We start from the raw sequence: 20,974 nt of genomic DNA, 5'->3' as shown, positions 1-20,974 counted from the left end.
TAAGATTTTAGTATGTGACTCATAGTTCAAAGGCGGCCAAGCTTCCTGAGCCTAACATCAAACAGTCAAGTGTTTTCAAGACACTGTAGCACAAATAATGCATGTCAGGAGGAAGACACCACATTCCTCCATGCACACACACAAACCCACGAGTGAACAAAAAGCAGTTACAAAAGTAATTCAGATCTGTATGCAGCCTTTACTCAGGCTCAAACTTCCCAAGAAAGGAAACAAACTGCAAGTGTACCAAACAGATGAATGCTCTGGAAAGCCTGCACTTACCCAAGCTGGCCGTGGCCATACAGGTGGAGACTGTAGCAAAACCAGAAGTATAACCTGCTTGTATGTGTGCATGCACCCCAAATGAAAAAAAGTACCTGCTCTCTCAATTCACATACAAACTCCAAAAAGCAGTGTTAAGTTACTTATACCATTTGGGGGGGGGGGGGGGGGGGGGTCAGCATAAAACTGTTCTCTTAATTCTGGAGGATCACAGTCCCTCCTATTCTCGTTTCCTCCTTCATGCTCTTGTGCTTTCCTTCTTAATAGCACAGTAACTAGTCACTGAACTTTAAACATGCATCAGCTAAACTACAATGGCTGAACATTGAACATTACAACCCCACTATTTTAAGGCCTGTGATCAAAAGGCATAGCTGGAGACAAGCTGTGAAAGAGTCAGCTAGTCCCTACCCATTTACTTCCCTATCCTTCCTTCCTTCCCAGCCCTGCACACAAAAGAAAAGGCCTAAAAACTAAGTCCTCTTGGGATCTTGCATTTTGGCAATGCAATGCTTGCAAGTGCAGTTACAATTCACTACACAACTTCACTAAATTGTGATGCACAGCAGGGTAGGATTAGTTCTCTAAGCCACTGCACCTGTTCTTGAACATTTCATTGTATTTTGCTTTATTTTTCTACCATCCTTTATCTTATCTCTAATGTATGCTCTAGCAGCCTTTTGCAACTACTATGGCAACATTTGTTGAAAACTTCAGGTATGTTCAGTTACAGGATCTTGCATATTTTCACACCACAAATGCAAGAAGCTAGAAGTTGATGTACTTCATTCTATTTTTCATTATACCAGAACACAGAAAACAAACCACATCCTGACTCTACCATACTGACATTACTGGCATTATTTTTGAAGATGCATAGCAACACTCAAATTCACACTCTGCACACTGCAATAAAACTCATTTTCTTCCTTACCCAAAAAGAGTCTCTACACCAGAAGAACAAAACTAAACATGCTAAAAGTCATTTTAGATTACATTAGGTAAAAAGACTGGAAGCAAGTCTCTTAAAGAAAGAAGAATACAGGAGTTAATTTTCCTGTAATAAGCCATAGAAATTTTTGAGTACAAAAGACACCGGTGTCTCTTTACACACAGAGCCCCCAGAAGTACAGAATTACAGTGTACGTGCTGAATATCCTGAGATCTTTAAGTCAGTAATTCCCAGGAGCTGCAGCTCCTTCAGCAGTGCAGTGTCGCAAGCTGTAGTAGATAAACCTGAGTATTTACAGCATCACCCTCTTCTGTTCAGAAAATTTCTGCAAAAACTTAAAACCACCACTAAGTGCTTCAGTCCTGTTCTCCTGCTTCTCAAATTGATTCCACTTCGACGCTTTCCCTGCTTACAGACTGCAAGGTCTGTTAAAATTATTCTTTTAATAAAAGAAAAAAAGAAAAACCCATCTTCCAGTGGCAAGTCATTGTAACAACCTCCATAACAGTTTATGACTGATTTTGCCACATTATTTTAAAAACTTAAATTACTATCCCACATGCTACTATGAATACCAGGCTGAGTCTCCCATTTGTAATTCAAATAATTGCTTCTGTTACTAAGGACTGACCATAAATTAAAAGCTCACTATAGAAATACTATCTCAATAAAAGATTACTGTAACATGAAGCAGGATTTCTCCGTGCACACACCTCCAAGGCGGGAAATATGACTCTCCTCATATAAAAAATTACAATATCTATTTCAAATTAAATTAAGGATGAAATTGTGATATGATAATATGATAATGATACTCTAGAGCTGGATCTCCACAGATCCAATTCAGATGACCAAGATTTGTTAGTTCTGCCTCTTTCTCAGTCCTGCTGGTCCCACACTGGTTCCCACAGAGCGACTCAAACTTCGCTATACCTTGTTTGGGGATCCACAAGGGTTTATTAATTCAGGTGCAGCCCAAGGCCAGGTCTGGCTCTGCATCTGTGCAATACTACACTTGCAAGCTAAAGCACCCTCCAGAACCAGGGAAGCAACAGGGATGTGCTCAAGTGGTTCCACAAGGGCTCTCTGTAAGGCCTGGTTTAATCAACCCAGATGGAACTGGGCTGACTCCAGGCAAAGCCCATCTGATATCTTCATATCCTCCTCCCCCAAACATCCCATATCATCCAGGGTTTCCACCATTTAAAATATTCCAGCCCCCTCTCTCCTGCCACTTCCTCCCTATCAGCTGGGAGAAGAGAGCTGACTGTATTAGATACGGTGAGAAGGATACCATATGGTACACTTCTATGAATGTGCACTTGAGTAAAGCAAACCGCAACTCCGCCAACAGCTCACAGACACAGCAAACCATCAGATTTTCACAGTTCCAGCAAATTAAAACACGTAACTTCTACCAGTGATTTCAGCTGCCAGAGCAGGAAAATATGGCATGAATATGGTAAGAAAATCACTAACAGCACCCTTGGAAAGACTTCATGAAATAAAGCCACATTTACACAGGAAGCAAGAAAAATCAAGAGAGCACTGCAATATCAAGAGAAACCAGACTGCTCAGAATTTTCTGAGAGGTGACATGGAGCCTATGACTAAGACTGCATAACTGCAATGCGAGATATTTCAGCTATATCAGAGACAAACAGTATGTTTCATCCTAACTGCAAAGGATTCCCACACCCAACTGAAATACTGGATTAACCTGTGTTTGCTGGGGGAGGGAGGAAAGGACTCAGACTACTTTATGTTTCACTTTGTTTCTGTTAAAGACATTTTTGCTGATACACAAAAGCAGATACATGCTAGCAGGAGGAAGTAGTGGCATTTCTTCACAGGAGAGAATGGCTGAATTATAGAGACACAAGTAAACGTCGCTTTTTTCCTCATTCGCAGCACTCCTTAAGGTGTGAATTCTCCCAGTGAACCTACCCCATTATGAAGAGGATGGGGAGAAGGCTTTGTTGTAAATATTTTATAATGAACTGTAACTATCCAATCTGGGAGAAGAATCCGTATGTAATAGTTCTGCCTTTTGGAAAAGTGGGATGCTTATCCACCCACACATGAAAATAGCTGTAACAGATGAAAATATCTGTAACAGAACAGTCTACACTGGCCTGAGGCAGACGTCCCAGGAGAAACAGTCCCCTGCACCAGCTAATGTTTGGGATGTCACAATCTATCATTCTGAGTATAATGAGGCCCTGGTTAAAAAACACCTTAATAATACCAACACAGAGTTAATGTCCGTCACAGCTGGTAGAACCTTGTCAGGATTAAACCTCTCCCACATCTAATAGAAGATATATATTAATATCCCTCTTGCCACCAAAATTGCCAAAAGGTTTAGAGAAACAACATTTTAGATATAGAACACAAAAAAATTCTTTCTGGTTCTGACCCCACTTATTTCTCTACTTCTGCCTTGCCTAATACATCAGTGTGTTAACAAAGATCAAAGATGAGGATGCTGAAAAATCCTCAAATAGCACTAGTGTCTTACGACACCACTCTGATATTTAAATTACTTTTGGACAATCTTGACAGCAGTCAGTGGCTAGTATTATACCTCACGTTATCTGGCATCCAAAGCTTTTTTGTTTGTTTGTTTGTTTGCCATTGAAATGTCAGGAGTTAGGAAGAAAGTGGATAAAAATACTGTACTGTAATGGATTTTTTAGAATAAGACAATAATAATTGCTAACATACTTTAAAATGAGTAAGGGGTGCTGAAAAAATACTACTGCTCCAGGAAGTGGATATTATCTCTTCAAAATCCATCTCCAAAACCAGTCTGTACCCACCAACCAGTAATCCTTCCAGACACTGAAACAGAGTTTTAATCCACAATTTACGAATTTGGTTCTGCCTCATATATGAAATCTCTCTTGCTCAATCGAGTAAGACCAGCTATAATTGAAGAAAGCCTGACCCCAAACTTGCATTGATTCCAGGAAAACTTTTTCTTTGAGCTTATTTAGGAACAGAAATTAGCCAAAACCTCAGCTATCTGTAACTGATATCATATAACCAGAAATTCAGTTCCCAGAATAATTATAGTGGCATTAATAGATGATCTCGCCTTTCAGTGGCAAGAGTAAGTATTTGACTTACTCTCTTCTGAGCCCCTGCCTTCAAGATTTAATGCTACTGACTGCAGAATGAACAGTGTAGCACTAAATAATTTTGGAGGACAATGGGGAAAAGGGAAGAAATTAATTTAAAAGACTTGAATCCTTCCAAGAAAGAATACTCAATGAACAAAACAGAAAACTCTACAATCTTTCTCAAACTTCTGCAAAACTGAAGTTTGGCTGGAGGGTGTGGGCAGAAAAGTATTTGGAAAAGTTTGTGGACACACTACATGCTCTCTTATTGAAGATCCTTTCTTGATTCCAGGCATTCATATAGTACAGCCATGAGCAACGTCAGCATTTCCAGACGACAGGAAAAAACACGTTTGCTAACAATTAGCCAACCTCAGTGATTCAAAGCACCATCACCTTAGCGAGCCTGCAAGAGCACACCATATCCCAGGCACAACTTTGCAGTGTTTACATTCCTGCTAATCTAGAACACTGTAGCACAACTTCTTGGCAGCAATGGCGATTGAGATTGTGATAGCAAGCCAGACTTCTCTTCCCTTTAATGGCTTTGAATGAAATTTCTAATCCAGCTCAAGAGTCTCAGGTCTTATCTTCAAAATGCTCTGTGACCCAGGCCAGGTTTTCTAAAGAACACATAAAACTCCATGATGAAGACTTATTTCAATACACTCTTTTAGCACTTTAAAATGCTCTGTAACAAAGATAGAGCTGGTCTGTGTAGAATGCAGAGCCTTTTTGAGGACTGATCCAAGACCGTAAAATGAATTTCTCCTGAAGCTAAAGAGGAAACACAAAGTTCACCATGTTCTATCTCGGGTATATGGCATGTCTTTGATCATTTTGTTTCATATGTGAAAACAAGTGTTTCTGAAAATGCACACAAAAGCCTCCCAAAGAAACTCTACCAAAACGAGGCATTCCACTGCACATATTTCTCGATTGAGAGGATAAAAGAACAAAAAGTAAGGTAATGAATTACTGTACACTGACACAGTGCAAGACCCTACATAAGATGGAACAGTTACTGAAGTATTTCAGCTTAGATTGCCCAACAACTATTCACCTGTCAGAGCAAAGCTATTTTCATAATCTACATATTAATACCTGTTGATGACCCTACTGAACATCTTTTTATACTAGATGTTAAAGTAGCAACCACTCTGAGAATCACTTCATGAAAAATATTCAAAGTGTTATCAGCTGTGGCCTCAGTTGTCTAGTTTTGTTCCTTCTACATAGAACAAGTAGTTAATGTAAATTCTGAATAAAACTGCAAGAAGCAGATGCTTTAATAAAAACACATTCTTTCTGGTCACTCTTTGGCAAGCTGCCTCTATATTTATTTAGCCAAGCTACAATTTTTATCTCCAACAGGAAATGCATTCAAGTATTTTTGGGAAAAGAAATCAGAAAGGAAGTTATCAGGACCAAAACTGAACTACACTAACAGGCATTTTGCTACCAGTTAAGTTTCTGCTAAGGGTTACTGCTACTAGCAAAAAAGATCAATGTTCTAGAGACAGACAGCTAAAATCTGTGTTGGAAACCAGCAAACAATTCGAGCTCCATTTGGCAACAAAACTACAGTGAACTGCCTTGTGTTTTCTTGTATGCTGTAATTTGCAGCTTGTTTACACCAGCGGAGAAGACAGGCAGAATTCAGTAGGGAGCATGGTGCATATGGCTTACTAAAATCACTAGCAGAACATTTTACAGTTGGGGCTAAAACTAGCAAATACATGGAAACACAGTTACTGTACTTCCTAAGCAAGGAAGAGAAAGGAAGCAGATCACCAAGCAAGCAAAGGTAAGAATCAGACATCCTGTTTGGATGCCACATCACCTAACATGTGAGCTCTTGGACCCAGCAAGGTTATTCGGAGTGCTTAAAATAAGCACCCAGGATTCCTATGTCACTAGGGAAAGGCAGATGCCAGTATAATGCAACTTGCATGTTTAGGAAGGTGCCAGCTAGGGCTAGGTAGCAGAAGCCTTAAGCTCAGGCATGTCTGAGCTCTTGCTCCTCTCTGGAACTTCAGCTTCCCTCACTGGGCTGCATGTTACATACCCAAACCCCATGAGGATGAAGGTCAGAGCCTTTTCTGTGAAAAGATGCCTTTGAAAACAAAGGCAAAGGAGACAGAACAACAGTGGTATGATGAATCACAACAGAACTTAGCAGATACATACATCCCCAGTCGAAAAGACTTCTGACCATGGAAGCTTTCTTCTATGCACTCTGAGGCACCAAAAATTCAGGTATTGATTGATTTTTGGAACCTACAGTGCTGGAAGAAGTTTTCTGAACCACCCTAAAACCTGAGCATTTATTTTTTTCTTAAGTCCTTATGTAGAACTTGAATGAGCTGAATGCCCTTTTAGAAGAGCAGGAAGAAGGAAAAAAACAAGTTTTCTATTCATTACAGAACCCACCAGAAAACACAATTATTAGTCTAAAACAGGACTTCCTGAAATCAAGAAGGCATTTTTACAGGATTGCGTATTAAAAAATTGATTGCTATTACTTTAGATGTAGGAAAATATCATGTTTGATTTATGTAAAAAATAAAGGACACAAGTATTTAAATCTCCCTCCGAACAAATGAGAAACACCATCAACAACTATACAAAGTCTTCATTACTGAAGAAAAGAATATTTTTCTCTATGCCAAACTTTCAGTTTTTAACTTTGAGTTTAAAAAAAAATCCAAGGGTTAAAAGTAGTCCCTTTTATGGCAATAACGAACCTTAAATTATTGTGTTGTTCTTGCAGAATTTCACAACACAACAGAGTATGCTCATAATTCCCAAAACTCTGAATGACAAAGAATCAAAAAAATGAACAAAAGAAGTTTGGTTTACTTTCATTATGTCTTAAAACATATTCCAATATGCTATTCACTCTGTCTGTCTGATTTCAAGAGCCAAAGCATTTGTATTTATAACAAATTCCACAAGAAAGTGAAAATTTTTGTATTTATGTCAGAACGTGAATCCAGAAACTTCACAAAGAAAAATCTCAGTATTCTCCTAAAGAAAGTAAAAATACCAAAGAAAATGGTAGTTTCTTTTATGTAAATTCCTGTGTTATATTAAAGGATAAACAAGGTTAAAAAATCCAGACACCTTACTTCTACAGTATGCAGTTCGGCACTATTTTTAGAAGAAGTCATGTAGGCAAACCAATTTAAAAAAAGAAGTTAACTGACACGATGAGGTTTGGTTATTCTTCAAGAACAGCAGGCTTCAAACAAAAAGGCTGTGTCCCTGTGAAGAACAAAGATGTAGTATGTCATTATAAATAATTATTTCTAAGCTTGTATGACTTCACCGAGTCTAAATAAAATGCAGACTTCTAAAATCACTTTCATTTAAGCTGTACATTTGGAAAGAAACTAAGACTGTTTTGTGTAGCATGACTTTCATCTATTCTATTAAGAATGCTTTTGATAAACTTGGACATTAGTGATATTTGAGTGAGTATCACTGTTCTTTAAAGCATGAGCATTCCGACTCTTAACAATTGCAAATTAGCTGCTTGGCAAGAATTCTTATTGGTGGCTATTCAGTGTATTCCCTGATAATCTCAGTTCTTTTTTGAGGAAAATTATTTTCCTGTAGACATCCATAAAAATACAGAACACCTCTATTAACTATATGTAATAAAACAGATTCTCTCAAAACTTTCAAAGAAACTTGAAAAAAAACTCATTAGTGGAAGATAAAAGTGAGATGAACCCCTCAGGTTAACTTGAAGAGATCAAGACGAGGAAAACCCTTTCCAATTTTCATTACATGCCAAGCTATGAAATTTAAGTCTTTATCTGAAGGGAGACTCTTAACCATGATTTATAGAAGACTCTGGACTTCTTAAAAATAATAATAGTAATAATAAAAAGCCTTTGTACTCTCATTAGGCATAAACTGGCACCTGTTTCTTACATTCCTTTTTTCTTTTTCTTAATTGTACTTCATAGAATTTTTTGGAGGAGGGCCAGGAGTAATTCAGATGATTGGTTTGCTATCAATGCTTTATGTGACTTTTAGATTTAACTTTTTTTTTCAAATCAACAATTTTTTTAATCTTTACTCAATTTTTTTTAATAAACAGATGATTCTGGAAACTTAAGTTCTACTTTGAACTACTCATCAAGCAAGCAAAATATCTAAAAACCAGGAAAGAATACTTACTGATTTTAAGACTTGTTACAATGTTTTTCACATATGTTATGCTTTGGCTGTTCTACATTAACACTTTCAACTCTTAAGAACAAAAAATACTAAACTAAGTACTGAGCAACAGTAGGAAGGAAAAAGGTAACAAATTATTTGTGAAATTGCATTACTGTGGTAGTTGAAAACATTTTATATAAACCACCAACTAATAGTATCTTCTACAGTAAACAGCACAAGCACAGGTCTGATTACTTTAAAAAGACTCAAGTCTTTCTCACAAGCACAGCTTGTATTTGTTAGATAACCATTCTCTCTCCAGAAATATAGCAATCCCTTTCAGTAACTTTTAGGTGTTCCTCCAATAAACTTAGTCCACTAGCTTAGTGACTGCTAAGTTAAATGGGCTTTTTTTCAAACTATATTAGTTGATTAGTAGGAGGTATGCCTCTCCTTGCTTATAAACAGATAGCTATAGGATATTTTCCTTCTCTATGAGCATCTTGGTTGGAAGATTTCCTGGCTCTTTTTAAATCTTGCAGTATTTTTCCATTTCAGTTTTCAATTTGAACAGAAGTGACATTTTTCTCACATATTCCACAAAAGGTCTGGACCATTTTTCCACATGGTCTTCTCAACAGCAAATGTTCTTCCCCAAGCCAAAAATAATTTAACAAAAAACAGCTGTAAACTGATTTGTTTACAGGTAACTTGCACACCTCAATATTAGTTGCCGCTTTTAGCATATTTGTCTTTAAAATATCCCCAGAGCCAGAGGTATCTTGATATTGTCCCTATCCCTCCAAAAAAACTAAAGTCCTGTTTCTCCCATCAAAGCCAGAAGCCTATCTACAGCCTATCCACAAGAAAGAGGATGAATTATTCCCTAATTTCTGCCCAGGATCCAAAATGCCTACAGTTGCTGTGGTGGCTTCTTTCTTCTATATAGCAGGAAAAAGGCATATTTTCCATTGATTTGCCCATCCCCAAGGCCAGTTTCATTTATTTCTGCAGTCCCAAAGAGACTGACCAGCACAGAGTGCAATGGCCTGCAAGCATATCCCAGTCACCACATGGATAAAATCTTTGACAGTTTGGCAAAAGTGCCAACAGTGAGTTATAGCCAGTGAAGTCAGCCCAGCCTCATGAGCAACAAAGGTTAGGAAAACAGGAGTCAACACCAGCTAGGCTACCTCATCACTGACAGTTCTTAAGGACAATTATATGCCTCTGTCAGAAGTGGTTTAGGTATAGTCAATCCCACCTTCAAGACAAATAGTTGACCTCCCAAGCTCTTTTCTAGCATTCTTTTTTTAATGATCCAGAAGAGTTGAGCAAAGCTATTACATCTTTGCAGAATCAGGGTCTTGAGAATTATTTATATCTGCAGCAGCACTCAAAGTACTGGGATTTAATTAATATTATGGTAATTGCCTGCACTAAAACTCAGCAGTATTATTGTTTTTATACTATACATATTAGACATCTTCTTACTTGTTAGAGGCTGAAGCATGTTCGAGCATTCACTGTTTTATTACCCATAGCCTGCCAAAATTCTTGAGGTTCTCCTAATTACTCTATCTTCTTATAAAGATACTACTACCATGCATTTCAGACTTTTTTTCTCTGGTTTCTGTAAAGTGTACATTTATACTGATATCTATTTTCTCTGCCACTTAAACTATAGCTACAAAAACATTAAGCTTTCATAAATGTGGGTTTAAAGCCAGAGAGGCTATTTAATATAATTTAAAAAACTTTTTTTTGAAGTAGACTATCCTCCTACCATCAATAGGAGACTTCTGTTTTTGAAGTGCGATCAAGTTTCCAGGGAAAAGACTTGCTGAAAGCTGACAGAAAGAAAATTATTGTGGATGAGTTTATAGAAAGAAAAAACATACTCTGCGAATTGAATCTGGAGCTCCTCCTGCTGTTCAACCCATAAAACAGCACTAATGTGCAGTAATAGCTGTGGAAACAGTGAAAACAGACAACTGATTTGACAGCAAATGTCCTTAGAATTCAATAGTCCAAACAGGTGTGAACGTTCTGTATTTTTCAGAATATAATATCCATCTCTTAAAACTAATTCTGAGGTATCTAACAAAAGCTTGTTGCCTTGATACTGTCCTATATATATATTCTATATATATATAGAATAAACACATTAAATAAAAGAAGTTTGGGAAGATGTAATTTTACAGAATAAGTCATGAGGTTCAGTTCGGTTTGAAACAAATCAATGCAGGTGATCAAAATCTGGAGAACAAAGGAAGAAGTAAAAAATCAGACCAGGATGACTTTGTCTAATGCTTGCTTACATTTTCAAAAGGACAAGATAAAAACCAAGTTCCTCACTGACATGCTGTGAGTAGTAAGGCACAAATATGGAAAGAGTAAAAAGATTTAAGCAATTCTGTGTGTGCTGAAACCTTTAAATGGAACCTTTTTTTGACTTTTAAGGAGCCTCAGGATAGCTATTTTCCTCACTAACATTTTCTCCTGGTTATTCATTCACAGAAGCATTTTTTCACACAAAACTTAGGGATATGCAGGACTGAACTAGTGCAGGTAACAGGTAACCATCCCAAGCAAGTCAACTACATTCTACGCTGCTCAACAGAAACTGTTCAGAGACCATTCTCCAGCCCTGAAGACAAGCAACATGTGTTGGCAGTGGCAGTGGCCACCTACACCATACATTGCCCTACGTGTGCTCCATGTCCCAAGACAGCACCAATTTTTTTTTCCCGGTCAGTTTTTTCAGTTCCAAAAGCCTGAAATAACAAGGGCTGTGCTGCAGGTCAGTGGTGTTTCCATGATATCGCCTCATACAGACTACTGGTGTTAGTCCCTGGTGCATGCTACTTCCAAAACTGTGCCTAGGAGGATGTCCTGAAGGACTTTCTTAGGCGCAGAGTCCTGAAAAGTGTCAGGAGCAAGTTAACAAGTAAGCATTGCAGATGACCAGCAGTCTAATACCAGGCCAAATCCCTGTTCCTCTCCTACACAGCAATATGGATGCAGTATTCATAATCAAATCTAACAACATTAAAAAAGCAACATGAACTAGACTGAAGGAATCAGCAGAAAAAAAAAAGAAAAAGGCAGTCCTGGTGGACAACAAACAATGTGAGCCAGCAATGTGCCCTTGTGGCCAACAAGGCCAACTATCCCGAGCTGCAACAGGAAGAGCACTGCCATCAGGTTGAGGGAGAAGAACCTTCCCCTTTGCCCAGCCCTGGAGAGGCCACATCTGGAGTGCTGTGTCCAGTCCTGGGCAAGAAAGACAGGGACACACTGGAGCAAGTCCAACGAAGGGCCATGAAGATGATTAAGAGACTGCAGCATCTGACATGCGAGGAGAGGCTGAGAGAGCTGGGTGTGTTTAACCTGGAGAAGAGAAGGCTCAGGGGGGATCTTGCCAATGTCTATAAAGACCAGGGGAGGTGGGAAATAGTAAAAATGATGGAGCCAGACTCTTTTCAGTGGTGCCCAGTGACAGGACAAGAGGCAAGGGGAACAAGCTGAAATAAAGGAAATTCCAGGTAAAGAAAAGAAAAAAAAGCCTTTTTTTATTTTGGGGGTGGTCAAATGCTGGCAACAGGTTGCCCAGAGAGGTTGCAGTCTCCCCCATCCTTGGAGATATTCAAAACTTGACTGGACGTGGTCCTGGCCAACCTACTCTGGCTGATCCTGCTTGAGCAGGGTGGTTGGACTAGATGATCTCCACAGGTCACAGAACCACAGAACCATAGAGGTTGGAAGGAAGGAACCTTTAGAGATCATCTACATGCACCTAGAGTACGTTGCCCAGCACCCTGTCCAGACAGCTTTTGAGTATCTCCAGGGATGGAGACTCCACAGCCTCTCTAGGCAACCTCTTCCAGTGCTCAGTCACCCTCACAGGAAAAAAATTATTCCTTATGTTCAGATGGAGCTTCCTGTGTTTCTGTTTCTGCCCACTGCCCCTCATGCTGTCACTGGGCACTACTGAAAAGAGTCTGGCCCCATCCTCTTTACACCCTCCCTTCAGATATTTATATGCATTGATTAGATCCCCTCTCAGTCTTCTCTTCTCCAGGTTAAACAGTACCAGCTCTCTCAGCCTGTCCTCAGATGAGAGATGACAGGGAAACAAGTCTTGTTCGGAAACCTATTTTGTCATTCCATGTTACAAGAAAATAAACTTTATAATTAAATATACTTAGTTTATAATTTTTATAAAATTTAAATAAAACATGATACAAGAAATCTGAAATTATAAAAGATTTTTTCAGCAACCCCTCCTAGAGAAAATGACATCACTTCTCCTCAGAGAAATAATTTTATATTACATTACAATTTGCTCAATTAGAAAGAGATAATAAAAACAAATAGCCAAAAGCCAAACTCCTAGCACTATAAAGCTATGTGACACATATGGTTCTCATCTTCTAGTTAAAAAAAATTTAACTGAGGATATCATAACTTTCTTGGGGCATTAAAGAAAGGGTGTGGGTAAACAAAAGTAAGTACAAATATGAAAGTCACAAGTATAGAGCCACATTTACCAAGTAGTACCTCATGAGCACTACCATGCTGCTCTTAAAATAACTTTACTGTCTTTTACAAAACCACATGAGGAAAGGAGGTATTTTTCTTCCCAATGCCAAAACGAGCAGAATAATCTATTCGTGATCATCCACAACTCATTTACTATATGATCATCTTCATCAGAAGATATAAGAAGGGTAATAAAACGATACTCCTCCCAGGAAGAAAAACAAGCACTGAGCCTTTTACACTTAAAGACCTAACCTTTATGGGACATACTATTTCTGTAATCAGGAAAAGCAGACACTATAGGAAATGCACACATGTACATATTCCTTCTAACTTTTATTAACACAGTCTTAACTTTAGCATTCCAGTAGAATCTAGAGAGAGATTCAAGAATTATTAAAAACAGGTGCTTTAATGAAAAAAATTAGGAGATAAAAAAGTTAGGACAGTATTTTGAACAAGTATCACAACATTCTTCCAGAGATTGCTATTTGCCATTGCTAAGATGGGATTTGGAGCTAGGTAGGCCTTGAACCTTCTCCAGTATAACCACTATTTTGTTTTTATGTTCACAGAAATAGTTTGCCACCTGTCCAATTTAAAGCAAAAGCGGCCACTCTCATGCCACATCATAAAGTAGTAATCTATGCATATACTGTGGAGTGCTCCATGTTCCTGACTGACTACTGTGAGCAAAGCCAGCAGCTGAACATCCCTCGAGCTCCACTGCCCAGCAAGTTCTATGCACCCAGGACATGAATGGTGTTGCACATACATAGATCGACTGCTACCCAAGCAGGCAGTGTCTTAAAAGAAATCCAACATTAGAGCTGCTGCTTATAAAACCATTGTCTCAGTGTCAATGTACAAGAAAGCAGTGAAACAGCCAGGCCAACGGCTGGCACTGCTTCCATAATGCCATGTTTATACTATTACACATTTCTGATCAAGAGTAAACTTCTTTAATCAGACACTTCCAGTCTAAGTTTGTTTAAAAAACAAAAAACTACACATCTGCAGTGAAGGCAAGATTCCCCCCCTCCTTGTGAGAGAAACACAATTTTAAAGTATCTTTTACAATGCAAATCAAAAAGGTCACCACTGCTGATCTAATAAAGGCAACATGCAGGGCTCATGACTTTCACAGTTGATATCTCATTCTGTACAAAATTCTTGAGCACTATTGAAGTCTGTGTTGTAGATCTACCCCCCAGCCTTTGCAGGACAGATAAGAATGTATTCCACCCAGTGAAACAGTGAAAATCTACTCAAGAAGTTTCTATTTCGAGTTTATGGCAGGGAATGAAAGTTCAGTAAGAGGCAACATACAGTAATATGAAGAGGAGCTGGATTGTATTCAGTGACCAGAATTTATTTCTAAATATTACTGCAGTTCAGCTAAGAGCTAAAAGCAAAAATAGAATGAAGATTTTGTAGCTGTTCTGAAACTATTTCATCCTCTCATATCTTCAAAGAGGGCCAGTATTTCAGTGTAAAACAACAGAGGAGCCACTAAGAAATGTTACAGACAACTGCCCCTCCAGATATTCTTTATTTTTTTCACATTGAAGTACATCTTCAAAGAAGGAAAACCCGTTTACATTGATGACTTTCATTATCCTTATTGTAAGAGATGAAATAAAGACACTCATTTACATCACAATCATAAACATAAGGAGCTTACCTCTCAGCTCGCAGGACACCGCTGTAGTAAGGGTGATCCCACGGCATCAATTTCTGAAAGAGAATTCTATTTTATAACTACAATAACAGACAGCAAATGAACCCAAAGCAAACGTTTTGTTTCCTTTGCATATTTTTGTAGTTTCTACAAGCCACAGAACTTTAAAACATAATGAGAAACATTCAGTGCTAAATACATCATCATTGGAAATAGCATCATATGCCACAATTTGAATCCTCTGTTTTAATGTTTGTTTGAAGATGGCATTTCCTATTCGAATACATATGGGACTGCGTATCAGATTTCAAGAAATACACATAATTAAAATAAAAAGATAAACATAGTTAAAAACAAAATTAGGAGGTATACAAGATGGCATACGAACTGGACATGCACCTACTCTAAAGTACAGCCCTTATTTTTCAATAAGCCATTAAATAATTCAAAACAAAGTAACATTCACTTTCACCACTTTAAGTTTTGGCTAGTACAGTATCACTTTGTATAAACGAACAGCTATCGCCCACTCAATGTTTCATTTTAATACTAATAGGAGTTAAGAAATCAAAAAGCATTTGAAGCCAGAAGATGGAAAGTTTCTCTCTGTAATTATGCTGTATGTTGTATACTAAAATTGAGTTATTTTTCATGTAGAATATCATTAACTTACACTATATATAAAAAAAAAAGCCAGAAAACCACACATCAAAACTTAACTTACTGAATTTTGGGGGTTAAGCTTCATTTTCATCTTTGTCATCATTTCAAAATCTTTTTGCGTTCTGCAAAATATTTTTATGATGAAAGTGTTCATTAAAGTTTTTTGAGCAATGGAGTACAGTATGTGAGAATGCTCTGTTATAAGAAAATATCTATCATCAGAGATAGTTTGAACTCGGTGAAATTACAGGCCCATATACTACAGGAAAAGCATTTTCCTTTCTGCTTCTCTCATTCAGATGCCTTCAAATCAAGCCTCCCTTACATCGGTCATGAACTTCCAAAGCATTTTCTTTCTTACAATACACCCAACCATATACAGTGATGAAACTCTTTGTGCTGTGTGGAATTAAGGGAAGCAAGCAGGACAAACAGAGCAATTTGTTCACAGATGTAAAATATATGGAAGTACACACACGGGAGAAGACCAGGCAAGGTGCATCAGAACTTCAGAACTTAAACTTGGTCTCCCTGTTTCCTGTTGCCTGCTTTTCTTAGCACATCACTTGTTGCATTCAGTCTCACGTGTTCTCTGCTCATAGCCACAGAATTTATTCTTGGCTGATAGATCCTCTCAAAACTCAGATAAAGTCTTACTTTTTACTTCTGCTTTCCATCACAGCATATAGTATGGAGTACTGACTTATTAGTGCATGAGTCTCTCTGTTCTTGAAATAAAAGTGTGATTAGAAAAATTATTTAGTGAAAAAGACATACCTTTGAGACAATTGGTCAGAAAGCTTCTCCAGAAACTGTGTTACTGTCTCTAGAAATAAAATGAAAGAAAAAAAAGTGATTCCTTCCTTCAAAAGGTGTTAGTTTACATCAAAACATCTGAAACAAAAGAAGATTTCTTAGAACAAGAGATTTTAACTACTCTGTTGACCACTGTGCCATCATTCGAGAGAATATGCAAGTACCACATTTACTTTGCTAGATGCTGGGATAATAGCAACTTCATAATGTAAGGAGTGAACATGGATTCTGGATAAAAGAGCCTGGTCCCTACTCAGCTAGTACTGCCATTTCATTTAGCAAAACATAACTGAAATAAGTTATTTCACCAGAAGAACCACATCCTGTAAACTTAGCAAAACAGACTAACAGCTTTTTACCTTCGTGCCTAACACAGCGCATTTCATATCTCAGCATATCCTATCACACACATCTCCTACCTGGATTTTTGGCCATTGTTCCTTGAAGAGCCCTGTGGGCAAAGGTGTTATATCCAACCAACTGTGCCAGACTGTTTCGACTAGCAAGCAGTTCTTCTAAACATCTCAACTGCTCAGCATTTGAGTAAAGAAAAATCTTGTAAGCAGCTTCTCGCACCTAATATGAAAAAATAAAAAGGTGACATTACTACAGCATAACTCACAAAGGAAACAAGTGAAGCAATAAAGGATCTCACATTACAGCTGTATTTCACTGATATTGTTAAGAAAAGGCCTAAAACTTTTTTAATAATGATGACTGACTGCCAATTACCACTCTCTTTTCCATTACAAAGGGAATGAGGAAATGCAGTGAGATAACCTAACCATTCCAGACTGCCCAGAGGGTCCTATTCCCTCCTATTGTCTGCAGTCCCTCTCTCTGCTACCTGCCACTCTCCTTGTGCCAACATCTGCACTTCTCAGACCACTCTAGAGTTGCTTTAACTTTCTAAAACTTCCAAAAATAAACCCAAAAGAAAATCAAATTGTTCTCTGCATGTCAGTTAAACTGGCTCATGGAAAAATCTGATTAAAACCAGAGCCAGACACAGTGGAGGGGAAGGCGAGGGACAGAAAAGCCCTCCCCCTTTTAAAGCAGTGAGCTTTAGTCTGCCTGTCTGTCAATGGACAATCAGCTTCTTTGCCCTATTTCTGATCCTTTCTGTAACTCTCAACAAGATCACCCCAAAGCTCAGAAGCCTTGGGAAAATGCTTTTTGGTATTTCACAACCAATTGAAGACAACCTTTATTTTTTACACACTGAATAGGCTTAAGAAATCAGGCAACAACTTAAATTTGTATTCTTTGCAATAAGCTTCCCTCTTGAATCATATCCTCAATAGGAATGCAGGTCCTGCGTTTATAATAAAAATTCATCATCATTTCCTACCTGTTCTCTGCAAATGGGCTTTAAAATAAAAAATGCAAATATAGTAAGTGAGATACAGATATCCATCTCCCTTCCTTGAATAAGATTCAGAAGTGTGTCTTCACAGCAAAGGCCAACAGCATATTGAGCTCTTTTAACTACAGTATAGTCAACTGGTCCATGGAAGTTATAATTCCCTTCTACTCAGCACTTGTGAGACACTTGGGGAAAAGGGCTTGGTAAGCCCAGTGTAAGGCTACCAAGATTTTGGGGGCTGAAGCATGTGACACAGAATGGAAGCTGAGAAAGCTGGGTTTGTCCAGCCTTAAGAAGAAAAGGCTAAGGGGATATCTTAATCTTCAGCTACTTAGTGGTAGGACATGGAGAGAATGCAACCAGGCTCTTCTTGAAGGTTCACACCAAATAGATAAGATGCAATAGACACACGCCAGAAGATGGGAAATTCCAATTCAGTATCAAGGAAAAAAAAATCATAGTGAAGATGGTCAAACACTGGCACAGGTTGCCCAGAGAGGCTGTGGAATTGCCAACCTTAGAACTGTTCAAAACTCGACTGGACATAGCCCTGAGCAACCTGACCTAGCTGACCATGCTTTAAGCAAGAGGTTGGACTAGATGACCTGCAGAGGTCCCTTCCAACCTAAGAGCTTCTCCAAATATCTGACTCAGAGAACCACATTCTTTAATTAAGGTATTATTCTTAGCCTCAATAGCAATTTGGCAGATCATACTATTTTCAAGGCTACGAGAGTAGTAATGAGTATGTAATGAGTATTATTCCCTTATTTACATCCTATCAGTGTCATAATTTTAATTCAATTTTAATTTCTTACAAAGATTATACATGACATAGTTTGGGTTCTAACACAATCAGCTTTTTTCTCTCTCAGGACAAACAAGATTTTACAGTTATTTTAACTGATCCCTTAACTATATCCAAGTGAAAACAGAACATTTAAGTATTATAATACATTCCCGATCCTTGAGTCACATCTCACAGACTAAGCAAACACTGTCATGTTTAAATTAATTTCCAGCTTATAAAGTAATTCTAACTGAATTCTTTTGAGAAAACATTCATCAGCAATAACTGAATTCAGGTTGGAAGGTGACCTCAGGATGTCTCTAGTCCAACTTCCTACAGAAAGCAGGGTCAGCTATGAGTAAGAGCAGGTTACATACGGCTTTATCCAGTCCAGCCTGAAAATCCCCAAGGATGGAGAGACTGCATGAGCTTGTTCCACTGTTTGGGTGTCCTCACTGTTGAGAAAGTTTCTCCAGTTGGAATTTCTCATTTCAATTTGTGCCTGTTATCACTCGTCCTCCCGCTATGCACCACTGTGAAGAGCCAGTCTCCATCCTCTCCATGACCTACTCATAGGTACTAGCAAGCTGCTTGTCAGGCCCCCCAAAGTCATCTCTTCTCCAGTCTCTCCAGCTCCAGCACCCGCAGTCTCTCTTCATGCTGCTACTGCTCCAGCTCCTGACCATCTCGGTGGCCCTCTGCTGAACTTGCTCCAGTTTGTCAGCGTCCTTCTTGTACTAGGGGGGCTAAAACTGGACACAGTATTTTATCTGTTGTGCCAGTGAATGATGAGTAAATGAGGATAATCACCTCCCTGTATCTATCAGTTATGCTCTTGTTCATACAGCCCAGGATGCTGTTGGCCTTCTTTGCTGCCAGGGCACCCTGCTGGCTCATGCTCAGCTCTTGCTGTCTACCAAACCTCCAGGGCCTTTTCCGCAGAGCTGCTCCTCAGCCAGGTAGTCCTCAGCTTGTACTGTTGTCAGGAGTTCTTCTTTCCCAGGTGCAGGACTTTGCATTTGTCCATCTTGAATTTCATAAAGTTCCTGTTGGACCATTCCTCTTGCCTGCCTAGACTCCTTTGAATATCATCCCTGCCCTTCAGTGTATTACCGTTCCCCCAGTTTGGTGTCATCTGTCACCTCCTCTAGGTCATTACAGAACAGGTCCCAGGATAGATGTCTTATAATTCTGTTATTTTACCAGCCTCCAGGTAGAGTATGATGCATTAATCACTATCCTCTGAACCTGACCATCCAACCAGTTTTTTACTTATCTAGTTTTCCACGGATCTCGATTGTAATGTCCTACTTGGATACAAGCATACTGTGGGAGACAGTGTCAAAAGTCTTGCTAAAGTCAAAGTAAACAACATCCACTACTCTCTGTCCTCTTGCCCCTGTGTCCTATCACATTATCATAGAAGGCATTCAGACTGATCAGGCGAGATTTGCCCTTGGTAAAGCCATGATGACTGCTCCAAATCACCACCTTCTCCTTCATGCACCCAGGAGGGTCTTCCAAGAGGTCTTGCTCCATGATTTTCCCACAGACCTAAGTCAAGCTACAGCCTGTATTTCGCCAGATCATTTATTACCCTTTCTGAAGATGGATGGAACATATTTGTTCTTCCAGTCACCAGGGATCTACCCTGATCGCTACAACCTATCAAAGGTGATAGAGAACAGTCGTGGAAGGACATCAGCCAGTTCTCTCAGCAGCCCTGGATGCAGCCCATTTGATCCCATGGACTTGTGGGGGTCAAGTTCTCTCGAGTAATCTGTGACTGGATCCTCCTCTATTGCTGGGCATTCTTCTCCTCCTTGAACCCTTTGACTAAGCACAGAGGCCTGAAAGATCTTGCCAGTGAAGACTGAGGCAAAGAAAGCAATGGGTACCTCAGCCTTTTCTACGTCTGCCGTCACTATGCTGCCCACTCTGCTCAGCACTGAGCCCAAGTTTTCCTTTTTCAGTCTTTTACTACTAATATAGCAGTAGAAGCTCTTTTTGTTGTCGCTGATGTCCTTTGCAAGTCTCAACTGCAGCTGAACTCTGGCTTTCCTGACACCATCCCCACATGCATAGGCAACGTTTCTAAATTCCTCCTTTGTATCCTGTCCATGCTTCCACCTCCTATATACTACCTTTTGGAGATGGAGGTCTGTCACGAGTTCCCTGCTTAGCCAAACCTGGCTCCTGATACATTTGCTTTTCTTCCCAAGTATAAGGATGGACCACTCTTGTGCTTGAAGGATGCTGTCTTTAAAGACCTGCCAGCTTTCTTGAGCTCCTTTACCCTCCAGAGCTGCCTCCCATATGATACAACCTATCAGTTTCCTGAATAAGCCAAAGTTTGGTTGCCTGAAGTTCAGGGTCTGTATTTCGCTACTCCCTTTCTTGATTCCCTTTGGGATCTTCAACTTCACCACTTCACCGTTGCTACAGCCAAAGCTGCCATAGATTATCATGTCTCCAATGGACCTTCCTTGCTAGTCAAAACATCATAATGATAAATCGTAAGCACTTGCCTTGATAACAATTAAATTAACTGATTTGCACCTTTACTATAGAGCATGCTATA

At 39.0% G+C, this 20,974-nt stretch overlaps 1 protein-coding gene across 2 annotated transcripts in view; it reads right to left on the bottom strand.

Moving 5' to 3' along the window:
- Positions 1 to 20,974, bottom strand: part of MIPEP (mitochondrial intermediate peptidase) — a 73,664-nt gene that overhangs the window by 40,989 nt on the left and 11,701 nt on the right. For both annotated transcript variants that reach the window (XM_064505004.1, XM_026108801.2), the window contains exons 7-10: positions 16,657 to 16,813; positions 16,199 to 16,247; positions 15,483 to 15,543; positions 14,762 to 14,814 (exon numbers count right to left, since the gene is read on the bottom strand). In XM_064505004.1, the coding sequence (XP_064361074.1) occupies positions 14,762 to 14,814; positions 15,483 to 15,543; positions 16,199 to 16,247; positions 16,657 to 16,813 (320 nt within the window). The remainder of the gene's footprint in view (positions 1 to 14,761; positions 14,815 to 15,482; positions 15,544 to 16,198; positions 16,248 to 16,656; positions 16,814 to 20,974) is intronic.

This window comes from Dromaius novaehollandiae, chromosome 1 (assembly GCF_036370855.1).
Source record: "Dromaius novaehollandiae isolate bDroNov1 chromosome 1, bDroNov1.hap1, whole genome shotgun sequence".
NCBI lineage: Eukaryota > Metazoa > Chordata > Aves > Casuariiformes > Dromaiidae > Dromaius > Dromaius novaehollandiae.
The sequence above is the reverse complement of the archived record's forward strand: the minus strand, read 5'-3'. Positions and strand labels throughout refer to the sequence as shown.